Genomic DNA, 25,224 nt, shown 5'->3' on the forward strand with positions numbered 1-25,224 from the left:
CTAACATGTTGCATTGCCATAGCAATTCCTGTATTGCTGACATACTGCAATGACAGAACTATTCTCCTGACATGTTGCATTGCCATAACAATTCCTGTATTGCTGACATACTGCAATGACATAACTATTCTCCTGACATGTTGCATTGCCATAACAATTCCTGTGTTGCTGACATACTGCAATGACATAACTATTCTCCTGACATGTTGCATTGCCATAACAATTCCTGTGTTGCTGACATACTGCAATGGCATAACTATTCTCCTGACATGTTGCATTGCCATAGCAATTCCTGTGTTGCCGACATACTACAATGACATAACTATTCTCCTGACATGTTGCATTGCCATAGCAATTCCTGTGTTGCCGACATACTACAATGGCATAACTATTCTCCTGACATGTTGCATTGCCATAGCAATTCCTGTGTTGCCGACATACTACAATGACATAACTATTCTCCTAACATGTTGCATTGCCATAGCAATTCCTGTGTTGCCGACATACTGCAATGACAGAACTATTCTCCTAACATGTTGCATTGCCATAGCAATTCCTGTATTGCTGACATACTGCAATGACAGAACTATTCTCCTAACATGTTGCATTGCCATAGCAATTCCTGTGTTGATGACATACTGCAATGACATAACTATTCTCCTGACATGTTGCATTGCCATAGCAATTCCTGTGTTGCTGACATACTGCAATGACATAACTATTCTCCTGACATGTTGCATTGCCATAACAATTCCTGTGTTGCTGACATACTGCAATGACATAACTATTCTCCTGACATGTTGCATTGCCATAACAATTCCTGTATTGCTGACATACTGCAATGACATAACTATTCTCCTGACATGTTGCATTGCCATAACAATTCCTGTGTTGCTGACATACTGCAATGACATAACTATTCTCCTGACATGTTGCATTGCCATAACAATTCCTGTGTTGCTGACATACTGCAATGGCATAACTATTCTCCTGACATGTTGCATTGCCATAGCAATTCCTGTGTTGCCGACATACTACAATGACATAACTATTCTCCTGACATGTTGCATTGCCATAGCAATTCCTGTGTTGCCGACATACTACAATGGCATAACTATTCTCCTGACATGTTGCATTGCCATAGCAATTCCTGTGTTGCCGACATACTACAATGACATAACTATTCTCCTAACATGTTGCATTGCCATAGCAATTCCTGTGTTGCCGACATACTGCAATGACATAACTATTCTCCTGACATGTTGCATTGCCATAGCAATTCATGTGTTACTGACATACTGCAATGACATAACTATTCTCCTAACATGTTGCATTGCCATAGCAATTCCTGTGTTGATGACATACTGCAATGACATAACTATTCTCCTAACATGTTGCATTGCCATAGCAATTCCTGTGTTGATGACATACTGCAATGACATAACTATTCTCCTGACATGTTGCATTGCCATAGCAATTCCTGTGTTGCTGACATACTGCAATGACATAACTATTCTCCTGACATGGTGCATTGCCATAGCAATTCCTCTGTTGCTGACATACTGCAATGACAATTATTTCCATATAGGTATTCTAAGCTACAGTATATTACTATACATGTATACTTATTGTTGAAATTAAACATTAATATATTTTATTACAAAGTAGTTATGTGTATTATGATTTTTTTTCGAGAGAGAAACTTGAAATCAACAACTGGACAATTATTCATCTTCATTTTGTGAAAACTACATAAGATCAGATATTAGCTTTACTGTACAAAAAATATTATTGCTAATCAAAAGCTAATTGAAAGCTTCTTTCTTGTTGTTTACGTACTATTTCATTCTGCTTTGAGATCTCGTCTACTTTTCTGTTAAGGAGAGCTAGAAAAAATGGAACGAAAACATTAATTTACAGCAGACCAACCCTCCATTTTGTATTTTTCATGCGAGTTGCAATCATTTGTCATTTACTTGTCACATACACAGGCTGTTATTCACTTGTCATTTCTACATGCGTTGCCACTCACTTGTCATTTCTATATGGGTTGTCACTCACTTGTCATTTCTATAAGGGCTGTCATCCACTTGTCATTTCTATATGGGTTGTCATTGTTATATGGGTTGTCATTCACTTGTCATTTCTATATGGATTGACACTCACTTGTCATTGTTATACGAGCTGTCATTCACGTGTCATTTCTATATGAGTTGCCATTCACTTGTCATTTTAACACAGGTTGCCACTCACTTGTCATTTCTATATGAGTTGCCATTCACTTGTCATTTTAACACAGGTTGTCACTCACTTGTAATTTTTTTTATGCAGGGCCACCATTCACTTGTCATTTTAACACAGGTTGTCACTCACTTGTAATTTTTTTATGCAGGGCCACCATTCACTTGTCATTTCTGTGTGGGTTACCGTTCACTTGTCATTTCTGTGTGGGTTACTGTTCACTTGTCATTTCTGTGTGGGTTACCGTTCACTTGTCATTTCTGTGTGGGTTACCGTTCACTTGTCATTTCTGTGTGGGCTATCGATCACTTGTCATTTTTGTGTGGGCTATCGATCACTTGTCACTTCTGTGTTGGCTGCCATTAATTTCTAAGTAAGTATACTGTGAACAGATGAATGAATCATACCTGTATTTTGGTCAACCCATTGCAATGAATCCATGTGTGCATTCAAAATCTTGGCTACTTGCTGAATCTGTAGAGAACAATATGAAAACAAACACTTGAGACAATGTACCAACAATACAAACAATGTTTTTTGTTTTTTATATATATATATATATATATTTTTGTGCCAGGCGTTCCTGACAGTGACCGTCTTTGTCTCTCCTGGGATTTTCACAAGCAAATTGCAAGTGCTGATTATACAGTGCATTTTCTTGGCATAAACTATTTTCAATGTTCGAACTATACAACAGTATAGACACTGCGACCACATATCCTGGTCCAAATCAACATATCCTGGTTCCAAATCAACATATCCTGGTCCAAACCAACATATCCTGGTCCAAACCAACATATCCTGGTCCAAACCAATATATCCTGGTCCAAATCAACATATCCTGGTCCAAGCCAACATATCCTGGTCCAAACCAACATATCCTGTTCCAAACCAACATATCCTGGTCCAAATCAACATATCCTGGTCCAAACCAACATATCCTGGTCCAAACCAACATATCCTGGTCCAAGCCAACATATCCTGTTCCAAACCAACATATCCTGTTCCAAATCAACATATCATGGTCCAAATCAACATATCCTGGTTCAAATCAACATATCCTGGTCCAAATCAACATATCCTGGTCCAAATCAACATAACCTGGTCCAAATCAACATAACCTGGTCCAAATCAACATAACCTGGTCCAAATCAACATATCCTGGTCCAAATCAACATATCCTGGTCCAAACACATGCAATACCACATATCTCCCACACATGAACGTGAATAAAAAAAAAATTCATTTTGTCACCATAAGATCATTATTCTGTACTTTCATATAAAACAGAATTAAACAAATATATTTGTTTTATCTGCTGATGCCTACATGTATGTTTCAAAATACAAATCAAAGGTCAATGCCATGCAGCATCAGTTATTTTGTTACTGCGAGTTCCTGAATATAGAAATTTATTTGTTGCCGTTTGTGTTAATTAATTTGGGACAATAATGCATCTACATCCATTTTTTGTACATTAATGTATCCAAATGAATGTTGATAATTTGTGAATGTGTATTTTTAGGATTCAAGTACATCTTCTTCTGCTTTATCATTGTTCTATGTTCAGACACCTATATTTATGTGATCTCAGAACCCCAGTGAGCTATAACTGAAACCCGACTGAGCTATAACTTACAGGATCATTGCTATCTTGTGATGATGTGTTCATATTGTTAACATGTTCTATTATTTCCTTCAAATCCTGTGCCATCCTCTTCAACTGTGCATCTATGTTCTCTGCCATTTGATATCTGGCAACGACAAATAAAATAAAATAAACACAAAATTCAACAATAATGCAAACGTAAAGTCTGTAAAATCTGCTAAATTAAAACTTCGTGAACTTGTAAAATAACAACAGTATGGGCATAATTCACAGAGTATGTGCATGATTCACAGAGTAAGTGCATGATTCACAGAGTAAGTGCATGATTCACAGAGTAAGTGCATGATTCACAGATTGCAGAGAATCTATAGTTCCAAACAAAATAACAGAACCAGTAGCAAAATCTTTTGTATTTGATCTACCGCATCAAACCATATACGTTAAAGAGGTTATTACACTGTGACACAACACAATTTTACTTGTGATCTCATAAATACTATATCATCATGACTGTGTACTAACCTGTCCCTAAGCGACTATTTTTGGCAGGAAACCAACTTACGTGTGTTCTCTTTCAATATCAGCATGTTGCGCATAGACCGAGCTCTGCTGGGTTTTGACGGATTCTTCTAACGGTTTCAACATATCTTCTAACTCTCTTTGTTGACTGAGTATGAAGTCTAGTTCATGTTCCAACCTACAATTATAAACAGTCTTTACTTTATAGTAGATGGGCAGTGCTAGGTACAGGACAAGCTACATTCTACACACAAGAGCACGCACAGCGACTTGTTAAGCAAGAACCAGTAGTTCATGCCTGAAGGTAAACAAATGACATTGTTCACCGCACAAAGCCTGTGATTACCCACAATCTTATGTGGTTTGTACTTGTCGTATTTATCCGGGTAAGAGCCCATGCAGCGAGTTCGTCTCGTTTATGTAATTTACATTTTTTTATCTGAATCATATTAGTCAGCAAGTCTACAAAAATGTATATTAAAGAAAAAACGGTAGTTTTCTTTTTGAAATATATCGTGGCCCTGAAAAGGGTCAGCAGTTTGGTTCGTGCTTCCTTATAAATGATTAAAGCAAATCTTACAGTATATGGAGAGCGTGAGGCTAGTGTCGCACTCGTTCGGCTTTAGCATTATCGACAATTAAACCAATGTTGCAATATTGTAGCAACCCGTACTTGGGAAAGTGGTTGAAATTACGTTGTTTTGGCTTCATAAAATATTTGGCAGCAGCTTGCGAATCCATAACTGGGGCCAGCAATTTTGCAATGTCATGCCAAAGATTGCCAACTTTTTTACCACCTTTCATCACAGCTATTGCAATTCTGTCATGAAAATTATTCTTGTGTTGTTAGAGAAATAAAAAAGCGTCTAGTCTGATAAGAAAGCAATGTTGACTAGTTGTGATGTCATTCTTAGCCAATCAGTAGAGCAGATGCTTAAAGGTCAAAGATGATTGACTGACAGACTGTAAACAAAAGCATAGTGTGCCATTGCAGCTGAGTAGCAAGTCCAAATTGTGTGCGACTACATCAACGAACTTTAGGACGAAGCAGTAGGGATTTTGTTCGACATTGACAGTGACGTTATTTTCACAGACACCAGAACTCCAGTAAACTCGTATACATTCCATTCCAGTTCATGTGTTATTTGTAAAACAAACATTAACAGTAATGGACTAATGTTAATATCATCTATGATGTGTAGCTTCTCTCACCTCTGTTGATCAACTTTTACCTTTTCAACATCACCATGAAGTACTTTAATCTGTAATACATTGACAACAAGATTCTATTAATAACCAATACATTATATTGACTTTAAAGCGGGAGGGTCGTCACCTGCGCAAACGCAGGAATTGAGTCCCAAGCAACGATAACAACACACGCTAAAAATACAAAGGCACCTGGGTAGACACTTGTTTGTAAACAATGACACGCTATGGCCATCTGATGCATGAGCAGGTGATGACTCACTTGCTTTAAAAATTGATTGATCAAATTCCACAAACCAAGTTACTATAAATAACACAGATGGGTTAAGTTAAATTAGATAAAAAAAATATTGACTAATGCGTATATTAGAGTTACCACTTTGTATGACTGCCATTCAAAGCAGTGTGTTTAAGAGCTGTGGTTAATTAAAACATGCACTCAGCAAACTCTTCGCTTAGAGGGAGGGATGAAGGTAATCTCAATTACTATGTGCAAAAAATCACCATGTTTTGTTTTATATAGTTTGTTTCGCACTTGCAAACTTTTGTTTTTATTTTGTGTTCATGTTTTATTTATTCATGGCTCATAGCTGACGCAATATGTCCCAAAACACTTTTTCAAATTCTGTTTGCCATTTTTTGCTGAACCAAATGACTTCTGAGCTTTGGAATGCACAAGAACAAATTAAACATTCTAAAGTCTAACATGTTTATTTTCTGCAAGATACTGAGAATTGAAAAGAACTTCACTCATCAGGAATGACAAAACATACCATCCACTAGAAATATATTATTTTCATTGAAGTTATAAACAATAATTTGAGTATGAAATGAAGCCTAGAAGATTGCTATTCCTTAAAACTTGCATTGTGGAAACAATGCAAGTTTTAAGGAATATACAAAGAACTCATAGGGTGCATATGTTAACAATATATCATGTTGGTATTTGAATTTGGTATGCAAATCAATCAAAATCCACAGAACAAACAAAAATTAAAACAACCACTGTAAAATACTTATGCTGAAGGAATGGTCGAGTGAAAATGAAATTCAGCAACTCCTTAAAAATCAGTGAAAATAAATCCCATACAAAACACCCAGCGAAAAATGAATTCCAGCGAGAATAAAGTAAGGTATTATATTTTACCTTTTCACCATTTTCAATCAGAAGTCTGTCCCAAGCATTAACTTGTGTAGCTTGAGTCAAAAAGACTTTTTCTTGTTCTTCCAAATCTACTGTCCACTTATTGATAGACTCCTCAAGTTGGCGGTAGTTCATAGAGGTGCCTGCAACCCTGAGTAAATATTATGCAAATGATCTCATTTATTATGCAAGCCTATATAGGTACAATGTGAAATACAAAGCAACAACAAATTATCATAATTATTAGTTTATATCATCTTCCAATAATAAGTGATGTCTGTTAGATCAAAAAAGAAACAAGTTTAAAATGGATCACTCACACGTTTAGTTGGCATATTTGAAGAAACCCTAATTCTAAAGAAAGAATTAGAGCTCTGCATTGTTATGCATCAATGCAGCATTTTTTTAAGAAATCTTGGACCAGAAAAAGATCTTTTCTTTTTAGTTTCACATATAATGTAATTGTACATACTATCTGGAACTAATGTAATTTTACATGGTACATGGCACATAATGTAATTGTACATACTATCTGGAACTAATGTACTTTTACATGGTACATGGCACATAATGTAATTGTACATACTATCTGGAACTAATGTAATTTTACATGGTACATGACACATAATGTAATTGTACATACTATCTGGAACTAATGTAATTTTACATGGTACATGGCACATAATGTAATTGTACATACTATCTGGAACTAATGTAATTTTACATGGTACATGGCACATAATGTAATTGTACATACTATCTGGAACTAATGTACTTTTACATGGTACATGACACATAATGTAATTGTACATACTATCTGGTACTAATGTAATTTTACATGGTACATGGCACATAATGTAATTGTACATACTATCTGGAACTAATGTAATTTTACATGGTACATTGCACATAATGTAATTGTACATACTATCTGGAACTAATGTAATTTTACATGGTACATGACACATAATGTAATTGTACATACTATCTGGTACTAATGTAATTTTACATGGTACATGGCACATAATGTAATTGTACATACTATCTGGAATTAATGTAATTTTACATGGTACATGGCACATAATGTAATTGTACATACTATCTGGAACTAATGTACTTTTACATGGTACATGACACATAATGTAATTGTACATACTATCTGGAACTAATGTACTTTTACATGGTACATAATGTAATTGTACATACTATCTGGAACTAATGTAATTTTACATGGTACATGGCACATAATGTAATTGTACATACTATCTGGAACTAATGTACTTTTACATGGTACATGACACATAATGTAATTGTACATACTATCTGGAACTAATGTAATTTTACATGGTACATAATGTAATTTTACATGGTACATGGCACATAATGTAATTGTACATACTATCTGGAACTAATGTACTTTTACATGGTACATGGCACATAATGTAATTGTACATACTATCTGGAACTAATGTAATTTTACATGGTACATGACATATAATGTAATTGTACATACTATCTGGAACTAATGTAATTTTACATGGTACATGGCACATAATGTAATTGTACATACTGTGGAATACTTTATTTTCGCTGGAATTAATTTTCGCTGAAAAGGCTTTTTGGGCGTTTTGCTTGGAATTTATTTTCACTGATTTTTGATGAGTTTAATGTGAAATATAGGAAAAAAAGTACATTCGCTGGATTTTATTTTCACGGAATCACCCCTTCAGCGAAAATAGCGAAAATAAATTCCAAGCGAAAATAAAGTATTCTACAGTACTATCTGGAACTAATGTAATTTTACATGGTACATGACACATAATGTAATTGTACATACTATCTGGAACTAATGTAATTTTACATGGTACATGACACATAATGTAATTGTACATACTATCTGGAACTAATGTACTTTTACATGGTACATGGCACATAATGTAATTGTACATACTATCTGGAACTAATGTACTTTTACATGGTACATGGCACATAATGTAATTGTACATACTATCTGGAACTAATGTAATTTTACATGGTACATGACACATAATGTAATTGTACATACTATCTGGAACTAATGTACTTTTACATGGTACATGGCACATAATGTAATTGTACATACTATCTGGAACTAATGTAATTTTACATGGTACATGGCACATAATGTAATTGTACATATTATCTGGAACTAATGTACTTTTACATGGTACATGGCACATAATGTAATTGTACATACTATCTGGAACTAATGTAATTTTACATGGTACATAATGTAATTGTACATACTATCTGGAACTAATGTAATTTTACATGGTACATGGCACATAATGTAATTGTACATACTATGCAGCACACCAAGCATGTACTTTCATGTAATGTGACACATCCGTAAGTCAATTATTTCAATGACGCCGTATGTAACATTCATACTAGATGTAATATGAGACTAACCCTTGAGCAGTTGTGGTGGTTGCTGCTGTTGTTGCTGGTATACTCAAAGGTTTAGATGCCAATGATAAACCTGTAGCTGTTGTGGTAGTAGCTAATCCACCTGAAAATGAACATTGTAATATGTAGTCTGGATTAGTTACAGATACTTGAGGTGAAAGCATTCCACCTATACAATCTTGAATACATTAGATACATCTACAAAATACATATACGGTTCACTTCTATATTCTATGCTGTCTTGTTATAGCACTTCCAATATGGTGATTTTTTGTTATTAACTCATAACAACCTACTGAAGGAGGTTAAAGGTTACAAATAAAAATTAATCAAATTACAATGGCTAATAGTTTAAAGGACAACCAAAAACAGACTAAATTGAAGTTAGTAATGGAAATATATAATATAATAAAATGAAACACCAACAAAAAACTATAAATATATACACATTGGATTAATATTATATTTATTCATGTTTTGGTTGTTGATTTAGTGTGCACATGTTGTTGATATCGCACCCTCATGTGGTGATTTAATACCCTCATGAACACATTAGACTAATATATTTTTGGTTATTGTTTTTTTGGTTATTGATATAGTGCCTGCATGGTGATATTGTACCCTGTATGGTGATATAGTGCCTGCCTGGTGATATTGCACCCCATATGGTGATATAGTGCCTGCATGGTTATATTGCACCCCGTATGGTGATATTATAAAATGCCCTGTATAGTAATACAGCGCCCCCATCTGGTGATATAATTGCACCTCTATATAGTAATATATACAGTTATACTGCACTCATATCATGATATATTGCCCCATGTGGTGATATAGCACCCCATATAATGTTATACTGCACTCATGTCACGATATATCGCCCTATGTGGTGATATAGCACTCCCATATAATGTTATACTGCACTCATGTCACGATATATCGCCCTATGTGGTGATATAGCACTCCCATATAATGTTATACTGCACTCATGTCACAATATATTGCCCTATGTGGTGATATAGCACCCCATATAACGTTATACTGCACTCATGTCACGATATATTGCCCCATGTGGTGATATAGCACCCCCATATAACGTTATACTGCACTCATGTCACGATATATCGCCCTATGTGGTGATATAGCACTCCCATATAATGTTATACTGCACTCATGTCACGATATATCGCCCCATGTGGTGATATAGCACCCCCATATAATGTTATACTGCACTCATGTCACAATATATTGCCCTATGTGGTGATATACCACCCCATATAACGTTATACTGCACTCATATCATGATATATAGCCCTATGTGATGATATAGCACCCCATATAACGTTATACTGCACTCATGTCACGATATATTGCCCCATGTGATGATATACAGTAGCACCCCCATATAACGTTATACTGCACTCATGTCACGATATATTGCCCTATGTGGTGATATAGCACCCCATATAACGTTATACTGCACTCATGTCACGATATATCGGCCTATGTGGTGATATAGCACCCCATATAATGTTATACTGCACTCATGTCACAATATATTGCCCTATGTGGTGATATAGCACCCCATATAATGTTATACTGCACTCATGTCACAATATATTGCCCCATGTGATGATATACAGTAGCACCCCCATATAACGTTATACTGCACTCATGTCACGATATATCGCCCCATGTGGTGATATAGCACCCCCATATAACGTTATACTGCACTCATGACACGATATATTGCCCCATGTCACATTGTGGTAATATAGAACCCCCGTATAACATTATACTGCACTCATGTCACGATATATTGCCCCATGTGGTGATATAGCACCCCCATATAACGTTATACTGTACTCATGTCACGATATATTGCCCCATGTGGTGATATAGCACCCCCATATAACGTTATACTGCACTCATGTCATGATATATTGCCTCATGTGGTGATATAGAACCCCCGTATAACATTATACTGTACTCATGTCACGATATATTGCCCTATGTGGTGATATAGCAGCCCCATATAACATCATACTGCACTCATGTCACAATATATTGTCCCATGTGGTGATATAGCACCCCCATATAACGTTATACTGCACTCATGTCACGATATATTGCCCCATGTGGTGATATAGAACCCCTGTATAACATTATACTGCACTCATGTCACGATATATTGCCCCATGTGGTGATATAGAACCCCATATAACATTATACTGCACTCATGTCACGATATATTGCCCCATGTGGTGATATAGCACACCCATATAACGTTATACTGCACTCATGTCATGATATATTGCCCCATGTGGTGATACAGAACCCCCATATAACATTATACTGCACTCATGTCATGATATATTGCCCTATGTGGTGATATAGCACCCCATATAACGTCATACTGCACTCATGTCACAATATATTGTCCCATGTGATGATATAGCACCCCCATATAACATTATACTGCGCTCATGTCATGATATATTGCCCCATGTGGTGATATAACACCCCATATAACGTTATACTGCACTCATGTCACGATATATTGCCCCATGTGATGATATAGAACCCCCATATAACGTTATACTGCACTCATGTCACGATATATTGCCCCATGTGGCGATATAACACCCCCATATAACATTATACTCCACTCATGTCATGATATATTGCCCTATGTGGTGATATAACACCCCCATATAACATTATACTGCACTCATGTCACGAAATATTGCCCCATGTGATGATATAGAAACCAGTTTTGAAAAATATGTTTTCTAAAAATCACCGCAGGAAAAAAAGACTTATTACTCACCTAGTCCAAGTCCGCCGGCTGCAGTAGAGGACACTGCTGGAGTAGAAATACTTCCTAAACCAAGTCCATAACCTGTTGCTGGAGTAACACAGTAATAATTAGATACACATTAATTGTCCAGTTATTTAACACCAATTAAACTAACAGGTTATCATCTTAGAGCAAGGAAATCTGTTATATACTCAAACTGAATAGAGTGAATAACATTATTATTGCACATATACTCATTATTATGATTTAAGTGCGAAGACTGTCAACAAATATTTAGTAAAAAACATGTGTGATTTTCACATGGCAGCCATATTGAAAATGCTCAATTCTTATTTGGATATTCTGTATCTAAATAAGGTAGTTATGACATCTGATGCATGAGACACACACAAACTCACTTGTTGACAGTCCACCTAATGAGAGTCCTCCAGTGTTAGTTGTAGTAGCTGTCCCAAGAGATTGTACTCCTGATGATAGGGTGGAGAAGGCAGTTGATAGGCCTAGCCCACCAAGACCAGTAGAAGTGGTAGCTGTTCCCAGTGCTAGTCCGGTTGTTGCAGGGATTGTTGCAGTGGCTGAATATGGAGCTAGGAAAAAGAATTATAGCAAATTAGATACCAAACTGTAAAAGAAATTTTTCAACATTACAGTTCTGCAAAAATCTGTTATTTTCACAACATTTGTTCACTACAATTTAAAAAGAAGGAAAATTAAAGGAAAAATTGAGCTGCAAGTAATGTACTGTCCATGAGTGAAAGTTCTTAATGGAATTGTGATATGTGCAAAATTTCACTACAATCTGCAGCAGAATTTTTGAGAAAATTTTACATTCGCATAGACTGGTGCAGCCCACTTTAATAGTGCTCTTGAAACAAGACACATACAGACGCAGCCTAGGTAAGTAGTGGCAGCTTGATAAAGGTCACATAGAGATGCAGCACATTTAACTAGTCACAGTGTGCTTGAAACAGAGGCAAGACAGACACAGCCTGGTTTAATAATCGCAGTGCACACTGATGATGAGAATTACTGTTACTACACTGATGGTGAGAATTACTGTTACTACACTGATGATGAGAATTACTGTTACTACACTGATGATGAGAATTACTGTTACTACACTGAGGATGAGAATTTACTGTTACTACACTGAGGATGAGAATTACTGTTACTACACTGATGATGAGAATTACTGTTACTACACTGATGATGAGAATTACTGTTACTACACTGATGATGAGAATTACTGTTACTACACTGATGATGGGAATTACTGTTACTACACTGATAATGAGAATTACTGTTACTACACTGATGATGAGAATTACTGTTACTACACTGATGATGAGAATTACTGTTACTACACTGATGATGAGAATTACTGTTACTACACTGATGATGAGAATTACTGTTACTACACTGATGATGAGAATTACTGTTACTACACTGATAATGAGAATTACTGTTACTACACTGATGATGAGAATTACTGTTACTACACTGATGATGAGAATTACTGTTACTACACTGATGATGAGAATTACTGTTACTACACTGATGAGAATTACTGTTACTACACTGATGAGAATTACTGTTACTACACTGAGGATGAGAATTACTGTTACTACACTGATAATGAGAATTACTGTTACTACACTGATGATGAGAATTACTGTTACTACACTGATGATGAGAATTACTGTCACTACACTGATAATGAGAATTACTGTTACTACACTGATGATGGGAATTACTGTTACTACACTGATGATGAGAATTACTGTTACTACACTGATGATGGGAATTACTGTTACTACACTGATGATGAGAATTACTGTTACTACACTGATGATGAGAATTACTGTTACTACACTGATGATGAGAATTACTGTTACTACACTGATAATGAGAATTACTGTTACTACACTGATGATGGGAATTACTGTTACTACACTGATGATGGGAATTACTGTTACTACACTGATGATGAGAATTACTGTTACTACACTGATGATGAGAATTACTGTTACTACACTGATGATGAAAATTACTGTTACTACACTGATGATGAGAATTACTGTTACTACACTGATGATGGGAATTACTGTTACTACACTGATGATGGGAATTACTGTTACTACACTGATGATGAGAATTACTGTTACTACACTGATGATGGGAATTACTGTTACTACACTGATGATGAGAATTACTGTTACTACACTGATGATGAGAATTACTGTTACTACACTGATGATGAGAATTACTGTTACTACACTGATGATGGGAATTACTGTTACTACACTGATGATGGGAATTACTGTTACTACACTGATGATGGGAATTACTGTTACTATACTGATGATGAGAATTACTGTTACTACACTGATGATGGGAATTACTGTTACTACACTGATGATGGGAATTACTGTTACTACACTGATGATGAGAATTACTGTTACTACACTGATGATGAGAATTACTGTTACTACACTGATGATGAGAATTACTGTTACTACACTGATAATGAGAATTACGGTTACTACACTGATAATGAGAATTACTGTTACTACACTGATAATGAGAATTACGGTTACTACACTGATAATGAGAATTACGGTTACTACACTGAGAATGGGAATAGCTTTTATTACAGGAAGAATACAGTACAGTAAGAATTTTAGTATTGAACTCCAGCTGATTCACAAAGGGCATACTTACGTGGCTTGGAGGAGGGTACTGACACTGGTACAACACCTGACGGCTGTGAGGCTTGAGTCACAGAAGACAATCCAAATCCGTAGCTTCCTATAATAAATGAACGAGTTTCATCATAATTATTCTCTCATAAATACATTGTCTGCTAATAACCTCTATGAATATTACACTAAATTTTCGACCACTTTTACATAATCATTTTTAGAATACTGAATTAAGTTGAAATTTCGAAACGTTTCAAATTATGAATGCAGCTGAGTTAGCATCATTGAAAACACTTCATTGCATAAAGAGATAAAATAAATTTCATGAAAGTTGTTAAAATATAACGCACTGAAATCAATGATGCGACTTTGATAATAGCAAAACTAAATTCCAGGATGTGTTTTTGTGTGTCAATATTCAGAAGATGTTACTAATACTACATGTATGCTGTATTCTGATTAGTTTATTGTATTTTTGACCAATCAGATCAAAGGTTAAGTCAACTAATGTTCAAAAAAACATGGTTAATTTCAGCATTTGACAGTGTTTGAAAACAGTTTTTCACAATAAATCAAACTTGAAAATTACCAGTGTAAATTACAGCAAACCAAAGAGTAACATTATTTTGTTGTATCAAACCATGACTGAATAACAACAAGCGATGCTATTTGAAACTTGGAAAAGTAACAAAATTTGATAGTAGGTGATTATTAGTGTGAGGTTTGCATTCATCCTTGGAGGTATGTTTATACCTCCATGCTTCATCTATTATGCAAATAACTAAACGTCATAGCCTCAAATCATTACACGTATGTACAACTAAAAGTTTGTCAATTTAATACAACGAGTCAAGCTGTTATATTGATGGTTGACCAAAAACGTTTGTTACAAAGAACAACAACATGGAGATACCAAAATCAATTTGGGGAAAAATGGGTGTCAACAAGCGACCTGAACAGATAACTTTAAATTAATCATAAATAAATTGTTTTGACTGCGGCTTTTTATTGATTCGTTGTGAATCCTAATAAACAAAGCCCTAGCCTTGTAAAATTATTTCAATGCAACAACAGTTATAAGTATGTATGTTAAGTTTGTTTCCCCTCAATCAATACGGTATTTTAAATTAGTAAAGAAGCTCTGCAGACAAACATGTACTAGAACGTTGTGATTTATGACATCCGGACATGCAACCGAGTGAGTGTTAAAATAATTCCACTACACTTTCTATACCACCTTACCTGTAGAGCTTATCCCTAAACCTGTCGCTGTAGTACACGGTGTAGCAAATCCAGCTGTTGCAGCAGTTGTACTACTCAAAGGTGTGCCAGTGAATGACAAACCAGCACCCGCAGAAGGTGCTGCAGTAGCTGTGGATGTTTGTGGGGCTGTACCCAATGTGAAACCAGAAGCAGAAGCAGGAGCAGTCGCTGTAGCCTGAGTTGTCGGATTAGACAAACCAGAAAACTGAAAGCCTGATGTAGTACCAGGAGCTGCAGCCGTTGATGTGGTTGTTGCACCGAATGCAATTGCACCTGCAAAATTAACACATCATGCGACATTAATACCTTTGTCAATTCTCTAAAACTAACCAATATACCAATAGTCAATATTTTTAAAGCCCAGAAATGTATAAAATTAAGAGTAAACATAAATATGAGGCTTGATAGATTAGGGTGGGAGATGTAGAAAGCACTAAGAGTTGTGATTGAATTGTAGTGGTTCATAGTATTCAGCAAGGAATTACTGTGATAACAAAAGACAAAATAACTCCTTAGTAAGTAAACAAGTAAAGCTAGAAGCCTGTATATTAAATATACTTATCCACAATTTAACGTTTTGCAATATTTAAAAAGTTTTTGAAAGATTTTGCCCAATTTATTAAGCTGGATTTGCTGTATTAGATGTGCCTCTCCAATAAAAACATACATAAACATTACATTTGTATTTGTTTTATACTGAATCCTAAAAATACTTATTTTGACTAAAGACATACTTCTGCATTTTACATAATCACAAGTACTAATAATAATAGTGCTAATCTGTAGTTAGCGGATAATGATGTACATTTGGCTCCAAATTTACGAAGAAAATACACAAAAAAGTGAAAAATATTGAAACAAAATTTTGAGAGGAATAATGATGACATTCAAAGTGTAATGATATTATTGGCGATCCGCTCCGCTAGGATTGCCCTTATAATCACTTTTGTGGCTTTGTGTGTGTATGTCCATGTGATTTGCAGTGTTTTCACGTATTATTACTTCTGTGATTTTTTGGGCTCGGCCAATTTTGCTCAAACTTGGCAGGTAGGTCACCACCTTCACCCTAGTTATTAGGAGAAATCTGAAAAAAATTTTTGGCCCACCATTGCCATAGCAACAGCCGAAAAATAGCTTCGTGCCAAATGTGATTTTTTTGGCTGGGCCGATTTGGTTTAAACTTTGCGCCAAAAGTATCTCACCCTACAATTCTAAGATTAAAAAGCATGGACATACTTGTTCATTAGTTCATACTTGACAGGTAGGTCGTACCGTCACTAATTGAAAAAAAAATCCTGGCCCACCACTGCCATTGCAACAGCCAAAAACTGATTTTTTAATATTTTCGCCCCAAATATATTACCTCCTACCAGTTTTGTAATAGCAGTGTTCGAATGATCAGGCTTTTTTTTGGCTATGTTGCGCACTGGTCAGAGATCACAGACGCTGACATTGTATCAACGTAATTCCAAAGCAACTTTGAACTTTGAATGAACTGTAAATGCTGCCTTCATTCTAGAAAATACTACGGCAAAACGGTTGGAAATAATAAATGTAACAGCAGAATACGTTCTAGTAATAAACTAACTGACCTCTAAAGACTGAATTTTTTTGCAAACTTCGTATACGGGGCCCATTTAGTTATAAATCGACTTTAGCTTCACGTTCATGTCCTACCATAGAAATAGTCGAAAACATGTTGCTTGTTTTTTGAGCAGAGCGAATCGCCAACCAGCCTACCGACTTGTTATTGTCTTACCTCCTGTTAGAGAAGGTGCAGTACTGGAAAATAAACTGGTGCCTGCAGTACCAGCTGTAGTAGTCTGTTGCCCAAACTGGAACATTATGGATGTGCTAAAATGTAATACATTAAATTTATTATCAAACTGTGCTTATTGAAGTATTAGGATTAAGATAAGGTTAAAGCAGTAAAATAATATAAATGTATAATTGTGATATGAAAAATTTGGTTAAAGGAAGTTCATTCGAGAGGGAGAGTAAACTATAATAAAATGAAACTCCAACTTAAGATATTGCTAGCCTAGGTGAAAGAACAAATGTGCTAACTGCAGTTCTGTAGCTCTCCTTGTTTCGCTTTAGTTCATTTTTTTCTTATTGCCGGTAGGTTATTTTTCCTCCGTCCTGTCACCAAGTTTTACATGTACCAGCGATAAAAAAAATGGACAGCAGTGAAACCAAGAAAGTTACGTAACCTCAGCTAAGCTAATACACACAAGCGTAACAATTATTTCAGAGGGGTACCTATGTGCGGACCCACTAAACACAGCCCGGGGCCTCCCGGGGCCTCCCGGGACGTACATTCCGGTCTAAAAGTTGCCTGTGGGTGCTGGAGTGGGTTAGAACACAAATACACTGTGTGTGGCCAAAAAAAAAAAAAAAAAAAAAAATAACCGAAGCCTAGGGACAACAGTAATGGTACACAAACACATATTTTACTTACGCAATTCAGAAGGAAAGATTTCTTTGGTGTGATTATCTCGTCGTAATTAAAAACAATAGAGTAGTCCCCGGGCTGTGTTTAGTGGGACCCCCTATGTGTGTCCTAAGAACAAGAACGTCTAGAATCATTTGGTTAGACTCCAGACCACTGTTCCGCTACTAGGTTGTCCACCCCCACAATGGTGATTCCCGACAAGTGGAACGGCACAATGCTCTGGAGGTGGTACCATGGAGGTAAAAAAAAATGGTGGTACCAAGGCTCACATGCGCTCGCAACGATTCTTGCAAAAAGGACCTTGTCCTAGGATAGAGTAGGGTCGGTATTATTAGTCAGTCGCCGGTACATTCGCTGAGCCAAGGAGAAGTTGGTATTACTAGCTACGACATTTGATATTAGATAATCATAAACTCACCTTTAAATGATGTCAAATAATTTTAAGTGATCCGAAGACGATGAAATAACAATGGTTTATCTTTGTGTCTCACAATAACGCAGTGTCACAAAAACGCATTTCGCGGCCATCACACAGGAGGAACGACTTACCAAACAACTAATACATGTCAAAGTTTATCACTGCTCGCCAGTGATTTTTGAAGTTCGGATAATTTCCAAGTTCATATGGTGGTCTTCAGTTCAGAGAGACGTTTATCCAGACACAAAACTACTTGTTCTGACACAAATTACCGCAATCTTGATTCACAACGCTGAGAAATGGTGCATAGAATTGGTAAAAGCAAACACAAAACAGTGTAACACCGTTGGTGGCGCTATCTGCTTGGACTGAATTCCTACTGTTGCCCCTTAGTAGAAAGACTCAAAGCCAGTTCAAGGTGGGACTATATTTCTCGACCATTAATTGCCTCTGAATTATGGGTTCCAGCAACTGTGATAAGTTTATTTGAAACACGAATGTCCTCAGTAGATAGCAGTTACTAGGAGTAATTTAATATATACAGATAGTTATTACAAAAAGAGACGAAATAACGACAAACAAGTTACAGCTTATTCACTCGTGCACAGTCCCTCTATCATAGATAGACTGTGACTCGTGCAAGGGACGATCCATTTGTAATCTGAGAGAGCTGAAGTATTTGAAGAACGAAATTAACGTTGGCTGAAATTAAGGGAAAACAAAGAAAACTAATGTCTAGACTTGCTCTCAGGAAAAACAATCCCTGCAGTTATATTTTATATCAGAGGTACATTACTTGGGGTTTGTAACTACGGTGACATGATACCAAGATCCCGTCACAATCTCGCTCTCGCATAAACGTTCCAACTCAGAAAAATGCGAATGCGCATGCCCGAGGTAACTAGGATACTGGGATGTCCAGGTGGATCAAAATAGCTGCCCACGATATGACGGATTACGAGAACTATATTTTCTGTACATTTTCGATGTATTACATTTTTCACTATGATAGTGACAAGAAAAGTTTTATTTTTTCGTTACAAACCTTGAACATTGATATGTGTCATGTCAGAAGGTCGTAGCCTCAGTCTCGCTATCTACGAGAAGAGACTTGAATGGGATCTTGACATGATGTCACCATACAGTACTATGCGAGTTGCAAACCCCAAGTAATGTACCTCTGTTTATATATAGTAGTTTAGTATCGAGGTTGGAAGTTAAATCTGCATCTCATATGTACACCCGGTACATATATTCTGCTAATTCGCTATAAAACTCAGTATTTGAAAAGTAAAACGTATCCGATGTACATTACCTTTTCTGTACTTTCGGAACTTCTGCGTTTTCACTCAACTATTCACAATAGATCGTTCAGTACAAATATTTGGTGGCCTGGCGCTTTATTATATGTAACGTCAGCGGTATCTCAGTATGATTCATCATTATACATTATACAAGTACAAGAAAACACTGAGTTAACTATGCATGCAAACGATATTGTTGTATTCTTTTTTAAATACGTTTCTTGACTGTATAGATCTAATATGAATCGAAATTGTGTTCCATGATATTTTCGGGCCAATATATATTATAGAAAATTTACCACATCTTTTCTTAACTTTGGGGAGGGAAAGATTACATTCAGTTTGTAGTTTTGTCTTGTGTTATACTTATGTTACTAAACACTTTATAACAGTTTTTCAATGGCATATAGTGTATAAAATTGTCGTGTTAAGATTGTTGATCGTTATCATTCGAAAACATTTATTGCATTATCGTAGTTTTCGTAAATACTGTGTTTGAGTGTTTATTTTACATATTTGATATACGTACATTTTTTTTTGCTTTAAACAATGTCTATAAATAGACCTGTTGTTGACATAAGTGCGAATGTGATAGAAAACACCACTTTATTACGTACTGTAAAATGACTAATTTTCACTGAGTTTAAATTTCGCTGATTTATGATTTCAGGCATATTCAGTGGGTTTTAAATTCACGATTTTATCATTTAGATAATGTGTTCTAAGCTCAATTTTACATATTCACTGGGTTTTAATTTAGCACATTTTCCAGTCAGCAAAATAAGCAAAATTAAACCCAGTGAATAATTATTCCTTTTACAGTAATTCTGTAATGTTAACTATCGGCCAATGAAGGACATTACCGCCTAGTGTTCAGTATCCTACCAAGCCTATAAATAGGACGTGCAACTATTTTAGCGCCAGTCTTTACCACGTTCTTGTGTTTAACGTTTGTATTCTTCCTGTTTATGTATTACTAGCTTTATGGTAAATTCTCCGGTATATCAGTGGATATACTGTATTGACGTAATAAACTACTCTACGTGTTTATTAGTTACGTATTCGTTTCCTGTGATTGATTTGTTTGAATAGCCTGTCATTTTTTACTTATTTTGGATATAACCCTGTCACGAATCATAACTCAACAGAAATTGATGGATTGCCCCAGCGCACTGTAGTTGCTAGCGTTTAGGAGAAACTTAGATATTGACGCCAGTGGGACATCTCAAAATATAAATCTAGAAATTGGTCATCGGCTTTCGAGCCTTGTCGTGTTCGAAGTGTAGTCATAACTGTTATGCAGTGCAACGCATCTCGTTCGCATTGTATTACATGTGAATACGACGTTACAATGAACATTGGAAATAATGCCAGAAATGAATGTGTCGATTGCACCCAACTGGAGTTACCATCCTAGTACGTGAACCACAATCCAATGCACTCACCAAAATACAAACAATATTATTAACAACCACTTAATGTCATCCATATTGCATTTTTAATCTAATGTTTAAAGGGCGGTGGTCGTCGCGCAGCGCGTGTTCTAATTGTACGTAAATAATGTACACGCGTTTTATACGTTGCTACGAGTCCCATATCCATGGTTGGTAAGAAAATAACCGTGCCATATCGAACAAAAGCGGCGCGACGACCATCGTGTTTGAATTTTACGTAAACAATCAATGAACACGAGCTGTATAAGTCGCTATGAGTCCCATATCCAAGGTTACTAAGACAAAAAAAAACGTACCATATCGACCAGAAAGCGGCGCGACGACCATCGCCCTTTAAATAATTTCTCGTCGCATCTAACATCATCTATGGATCGAACAAGTGTGTTGATGTGAAGTTAACTAGTCAGTAGATACACAATAAAATAACACTGCATATGACGTACAGCATATTAGGTCGTTGACCCAGGAGACATATTTCAATTATTTCTCATTTCTAACGTTATTAGTCTATGGTCCCACGAGGTCACTCGTAAACAGATAATTATTATCAAGGATATCGAAATAAATTCCTATTTAACTGGGGGCGTACTCGGATCGGTAGTGGTCTCTGTGTGTGTTCGCAGCCTATATATATATATTTTTTGTATTTCCATGTAATACTGAACACAATTGGCCTTTGAAGTTCCATGCGAATGATCCCCAGGTAACATACAATTAGTAGGAAATAAAGCGAATGTTTTTCCCAAACAAAAAATAATTGCTGTTTGCATATGCATAACATTCTAACATTCCGTTATACAAATGCCATTTTGAAACAATGTTACATGGGTTAAAAACTTGGAAAAACACAGATATCTGAGAACATCTATACTATTTTATGGGGGGTTTGGGGGATATTATGTAGCATATTTAATGGTATGAACAGTAATTCCGAAAGAAGGTAGATCTCCGTGCTGGAACCTTCTCTGAGGCTTTTCAAAACCATGTCCAATCAAATGGAAGTCGAAACGATCATCGACTTTAAGTTGCGTTGACAGATATTTAGTATACTAGTATATTTGCTGCAATTTGCACAAATTCAGATATTACAATAGGCACGTTACAGTTTCTAGACCCCGATAGAACTTTACAAAACGTCATTATGGCACGTGAGTGTACTTCTCCATTAGATATCCTATAATAATGCGGAAATGACGTAATTCATGTTTCAGATTATTTCATTACGACTAATAATTTATGCATTGAGCCCTTATCTGTGAGTAGCCTTTTCAAGTGTAGTTGGTATGATTGTTCGGTAGCTGGTTATCTCCAGTGCCCGTCACAGGGTTGGTGCATTACAGATATTTGTTATTGATACAAGTGTTTAAATCGCAACACTGATGTCCACTTCCAAAATGTTCAATCACCTGTATTCTTAAACCCAGACAGCTTATTACATCGAATTATAGAATCTGCAGTATACCAAACAGCGTAGACAAATATCAGCAAGTCTATTCATTGATATTGTATTTGCGTTTACTGCTGTTTTTGAACCGTATCCTTTCAAGTTCGTTTTGTATAATAATGGGAGTAAATGTTTCCATTACGTGACCTGCGTTACAATGTGACAAGTCCGCGTCTGTTGACATAATATTAAAAATCATTAAAATTTAACATTAACGTCAAGACTGTGGAGCTGATGTTTTCAGGACATGGTTGTAATAGTCAAGTCTGGTCACAATGGTACTTATTTCCATTCAGAAATAATTCACTAAAATATGGACCCGTAAATAGATTTCCATTATATTCTCCTTTTCCCACGCAAGATATATTAATGTTTTTATGATCTTCCAGGTTGTCATTTTTCCAGTGAATGATAAATTAAATAACAATGTATTATTCAAAATCGACTGATGATAACTTTTTTCCCCTTTAACTAATATTCTTGCATTATCACGAGAAAATTGTGTTTGTTTTCACATTCAAAAAATGAAATCTTTAGAATGTGTTAATATAACCCAAATCGCTTTGACTGTCACATGCATATACATATATTACTGCTACAAACCCTGAATAAAGTGAAAAGATCTGATGAGTGCCTGCTGAGTAGTGAGTAGCACTCATTTGATTGATCGTTTTGATGTCAGAATTAAAGCAAATTTGTATAGCATTAGATGAATAGGGGAATTGCTGCATTCAATTTTGTATACTCATGAAATCTTCTGTGACTAATGATTTCGAGACCCAGTAAAATGATACTAGAAAGCATCTAAGGATGTTTTATTTTTTGTCTCGTACTTTTCTGTGCAATTTATTAATTATTTAAAATACATCGGAATATGCAAATTTAGTCAGCACAACAATGCGGGTGGTTAATTTTGAGTATGTTTCATTTATGATAGAGCAATGTGCATTTCATAAAATAATTAGAGATTCCATAAAATATAAAATATATAATTTGGATTAGCATGAACACAGCGTTATTTCACAGAATCTAGAAGATCTTACGTCTTTCTGTGGATTTCTTTTACCATTTAGTATCAATAATTTCTCTGTAAAATGATTGGCCCACATGATCTTACGACAGTGTGGGCGTCAAAGTTCGTGGGGAGACAAAGAGGTCTGTCCATAGGTTGTCAAACCATGTATGCACTACAATGCGTCACAGGTACTCCCTTCTGTTCTAGTCAGACGCATTACCCAATCTGCTCCCAAAGACGCGATCTTCGACTCAAGGTCGATCATGCGCAGACCACTCTTATATATTATTAAGAATCAAGCAATATTAATTTCCCCCCAAACACAATCAATATATATATATATAATAGTAAATAACTAACTAGCTAAGGGTGAATTAAATTGAAGCTGGAATGCGAATAAAGTACAATATTCCTGTATGCATATTGCTTCATGGCTTAATACTACATTGCCCCTTGTGTTATGAATTGTCAACATTCATAATTGAATTTTCCGTTTATTTTTTTCGGCTCCTTTTTAGAGTACCCATATACATTCTCAGCGAAACTGGCCAAAAAACAAAACTAACGTCACAATCACTGCGATGTGTCAGTATACTATTTTATGTGTCTGGTAGATTGGACCCGCGATGGACTTTGTTTTATTCATATTGTTTAGCTGCATTCTGTTCTCGTTTTATGCTTTATAATTACTGATACAATCATCAAGATACAGGTGGTGATCATCAAGAACTCGGACGAGGTAAATTTGAAAACATGAGATAGGTAAGAAGTTAACTCGTATAATAACCACATACTCTAATACGTTATTCTAACTCAAGAGAGCGTAAATCCAATCAATTATACGCTTATTGCACAAGTCAATATTAATTTGAATTTAAAGTCATGTCAGTTTATATTAATATTATTAATGAGGAGTAATGACGTGTTATTGATATTTCTAATTTGAATATGTCCCCAGTGCTCTGGCGATAGGCATAATCTAATGATTAATCCATTCGAATTATAATTATGTTCGTGTCACGTGTTTTTAAGGGATTCTTTAGGGATTATGGGAAGTTAAATATTTTTTAGAAGTTATATTATACGGAGTACTGGAACATCCGTATAGTTCGTGCTGAAGAGAAAGTTCAAGATGGGGACTACACCTGTTATTGTCCAAGAACAACTGCCCTTCTACG

At 35.8% G+C, this 25,224-nt stretch overlaps 1 protein-coding gene across 2 annotated transcripts; it reads right to left on the bottom strand.

Moving 5' to 3' along the window:
- Positions 1-1,625: 1,625 nt before the first annotated feature.
- LOC102801612 (uncharacterized) lies at positions 1,626-19,152 on the bottom strand. Of its 2 annotated transcripts, none has more exons than XM_085493345.1 (13): positions 18,830-19,152; positions 17,716-17,810; positions 15,936-16,229; positions 14,713-14,799; positions 12,390-12,578; positions 12,001-12,072; positions 9,174-9,273; positions 6,726-6,873; positions 5,582-5,631; positions 4,413-4,547; positions 3,881-3,995; positions 2,649-2,715; positions 1,626-1,886 (listed from the first exon to the last, which is right to left on the bottom strand). In XM_085493345.1, exons 2-13 carry the CDS (start codon positions 17,798-17,800, stop codon positions 1,795-1,797), a joined length of 1,434 nt encoding a protein of 477 aa, XP_085349471.1. In that variant the 5' UTR covers positions 17,801-17,810; positions 18,830-19,152; the 3' UTR covers positions 1,626-1,794. The 2 variants fall into 2 exon arrangements, with proteins under 2 accessions (XP_085349471.1, XP_085349470.1); XM_085493344.1 differs by having other exon boundaries at positions 12,001-12,078.
- Between the last annotated feature and the right edge of the window lie 6,072 nt (positions 19,153-25,224).

The sequence above is a fragment of the Saccoglossus kowalevskii genome, chromosome 18, assembly GCF_978046115.1.
Source record: "Saccoglossus kowalevskii chromosome 18, keSacKowa6.1, whole genome shotgun sequence".
In the NCBI taxonomy this organism is placed as follows: domain Eukaryota; kingdom Metazoa; phylum Hemichordata; class Enteropneusta; family Harrimaniidae; genus Saccoglossus; species Saccoglossus kowalevskii.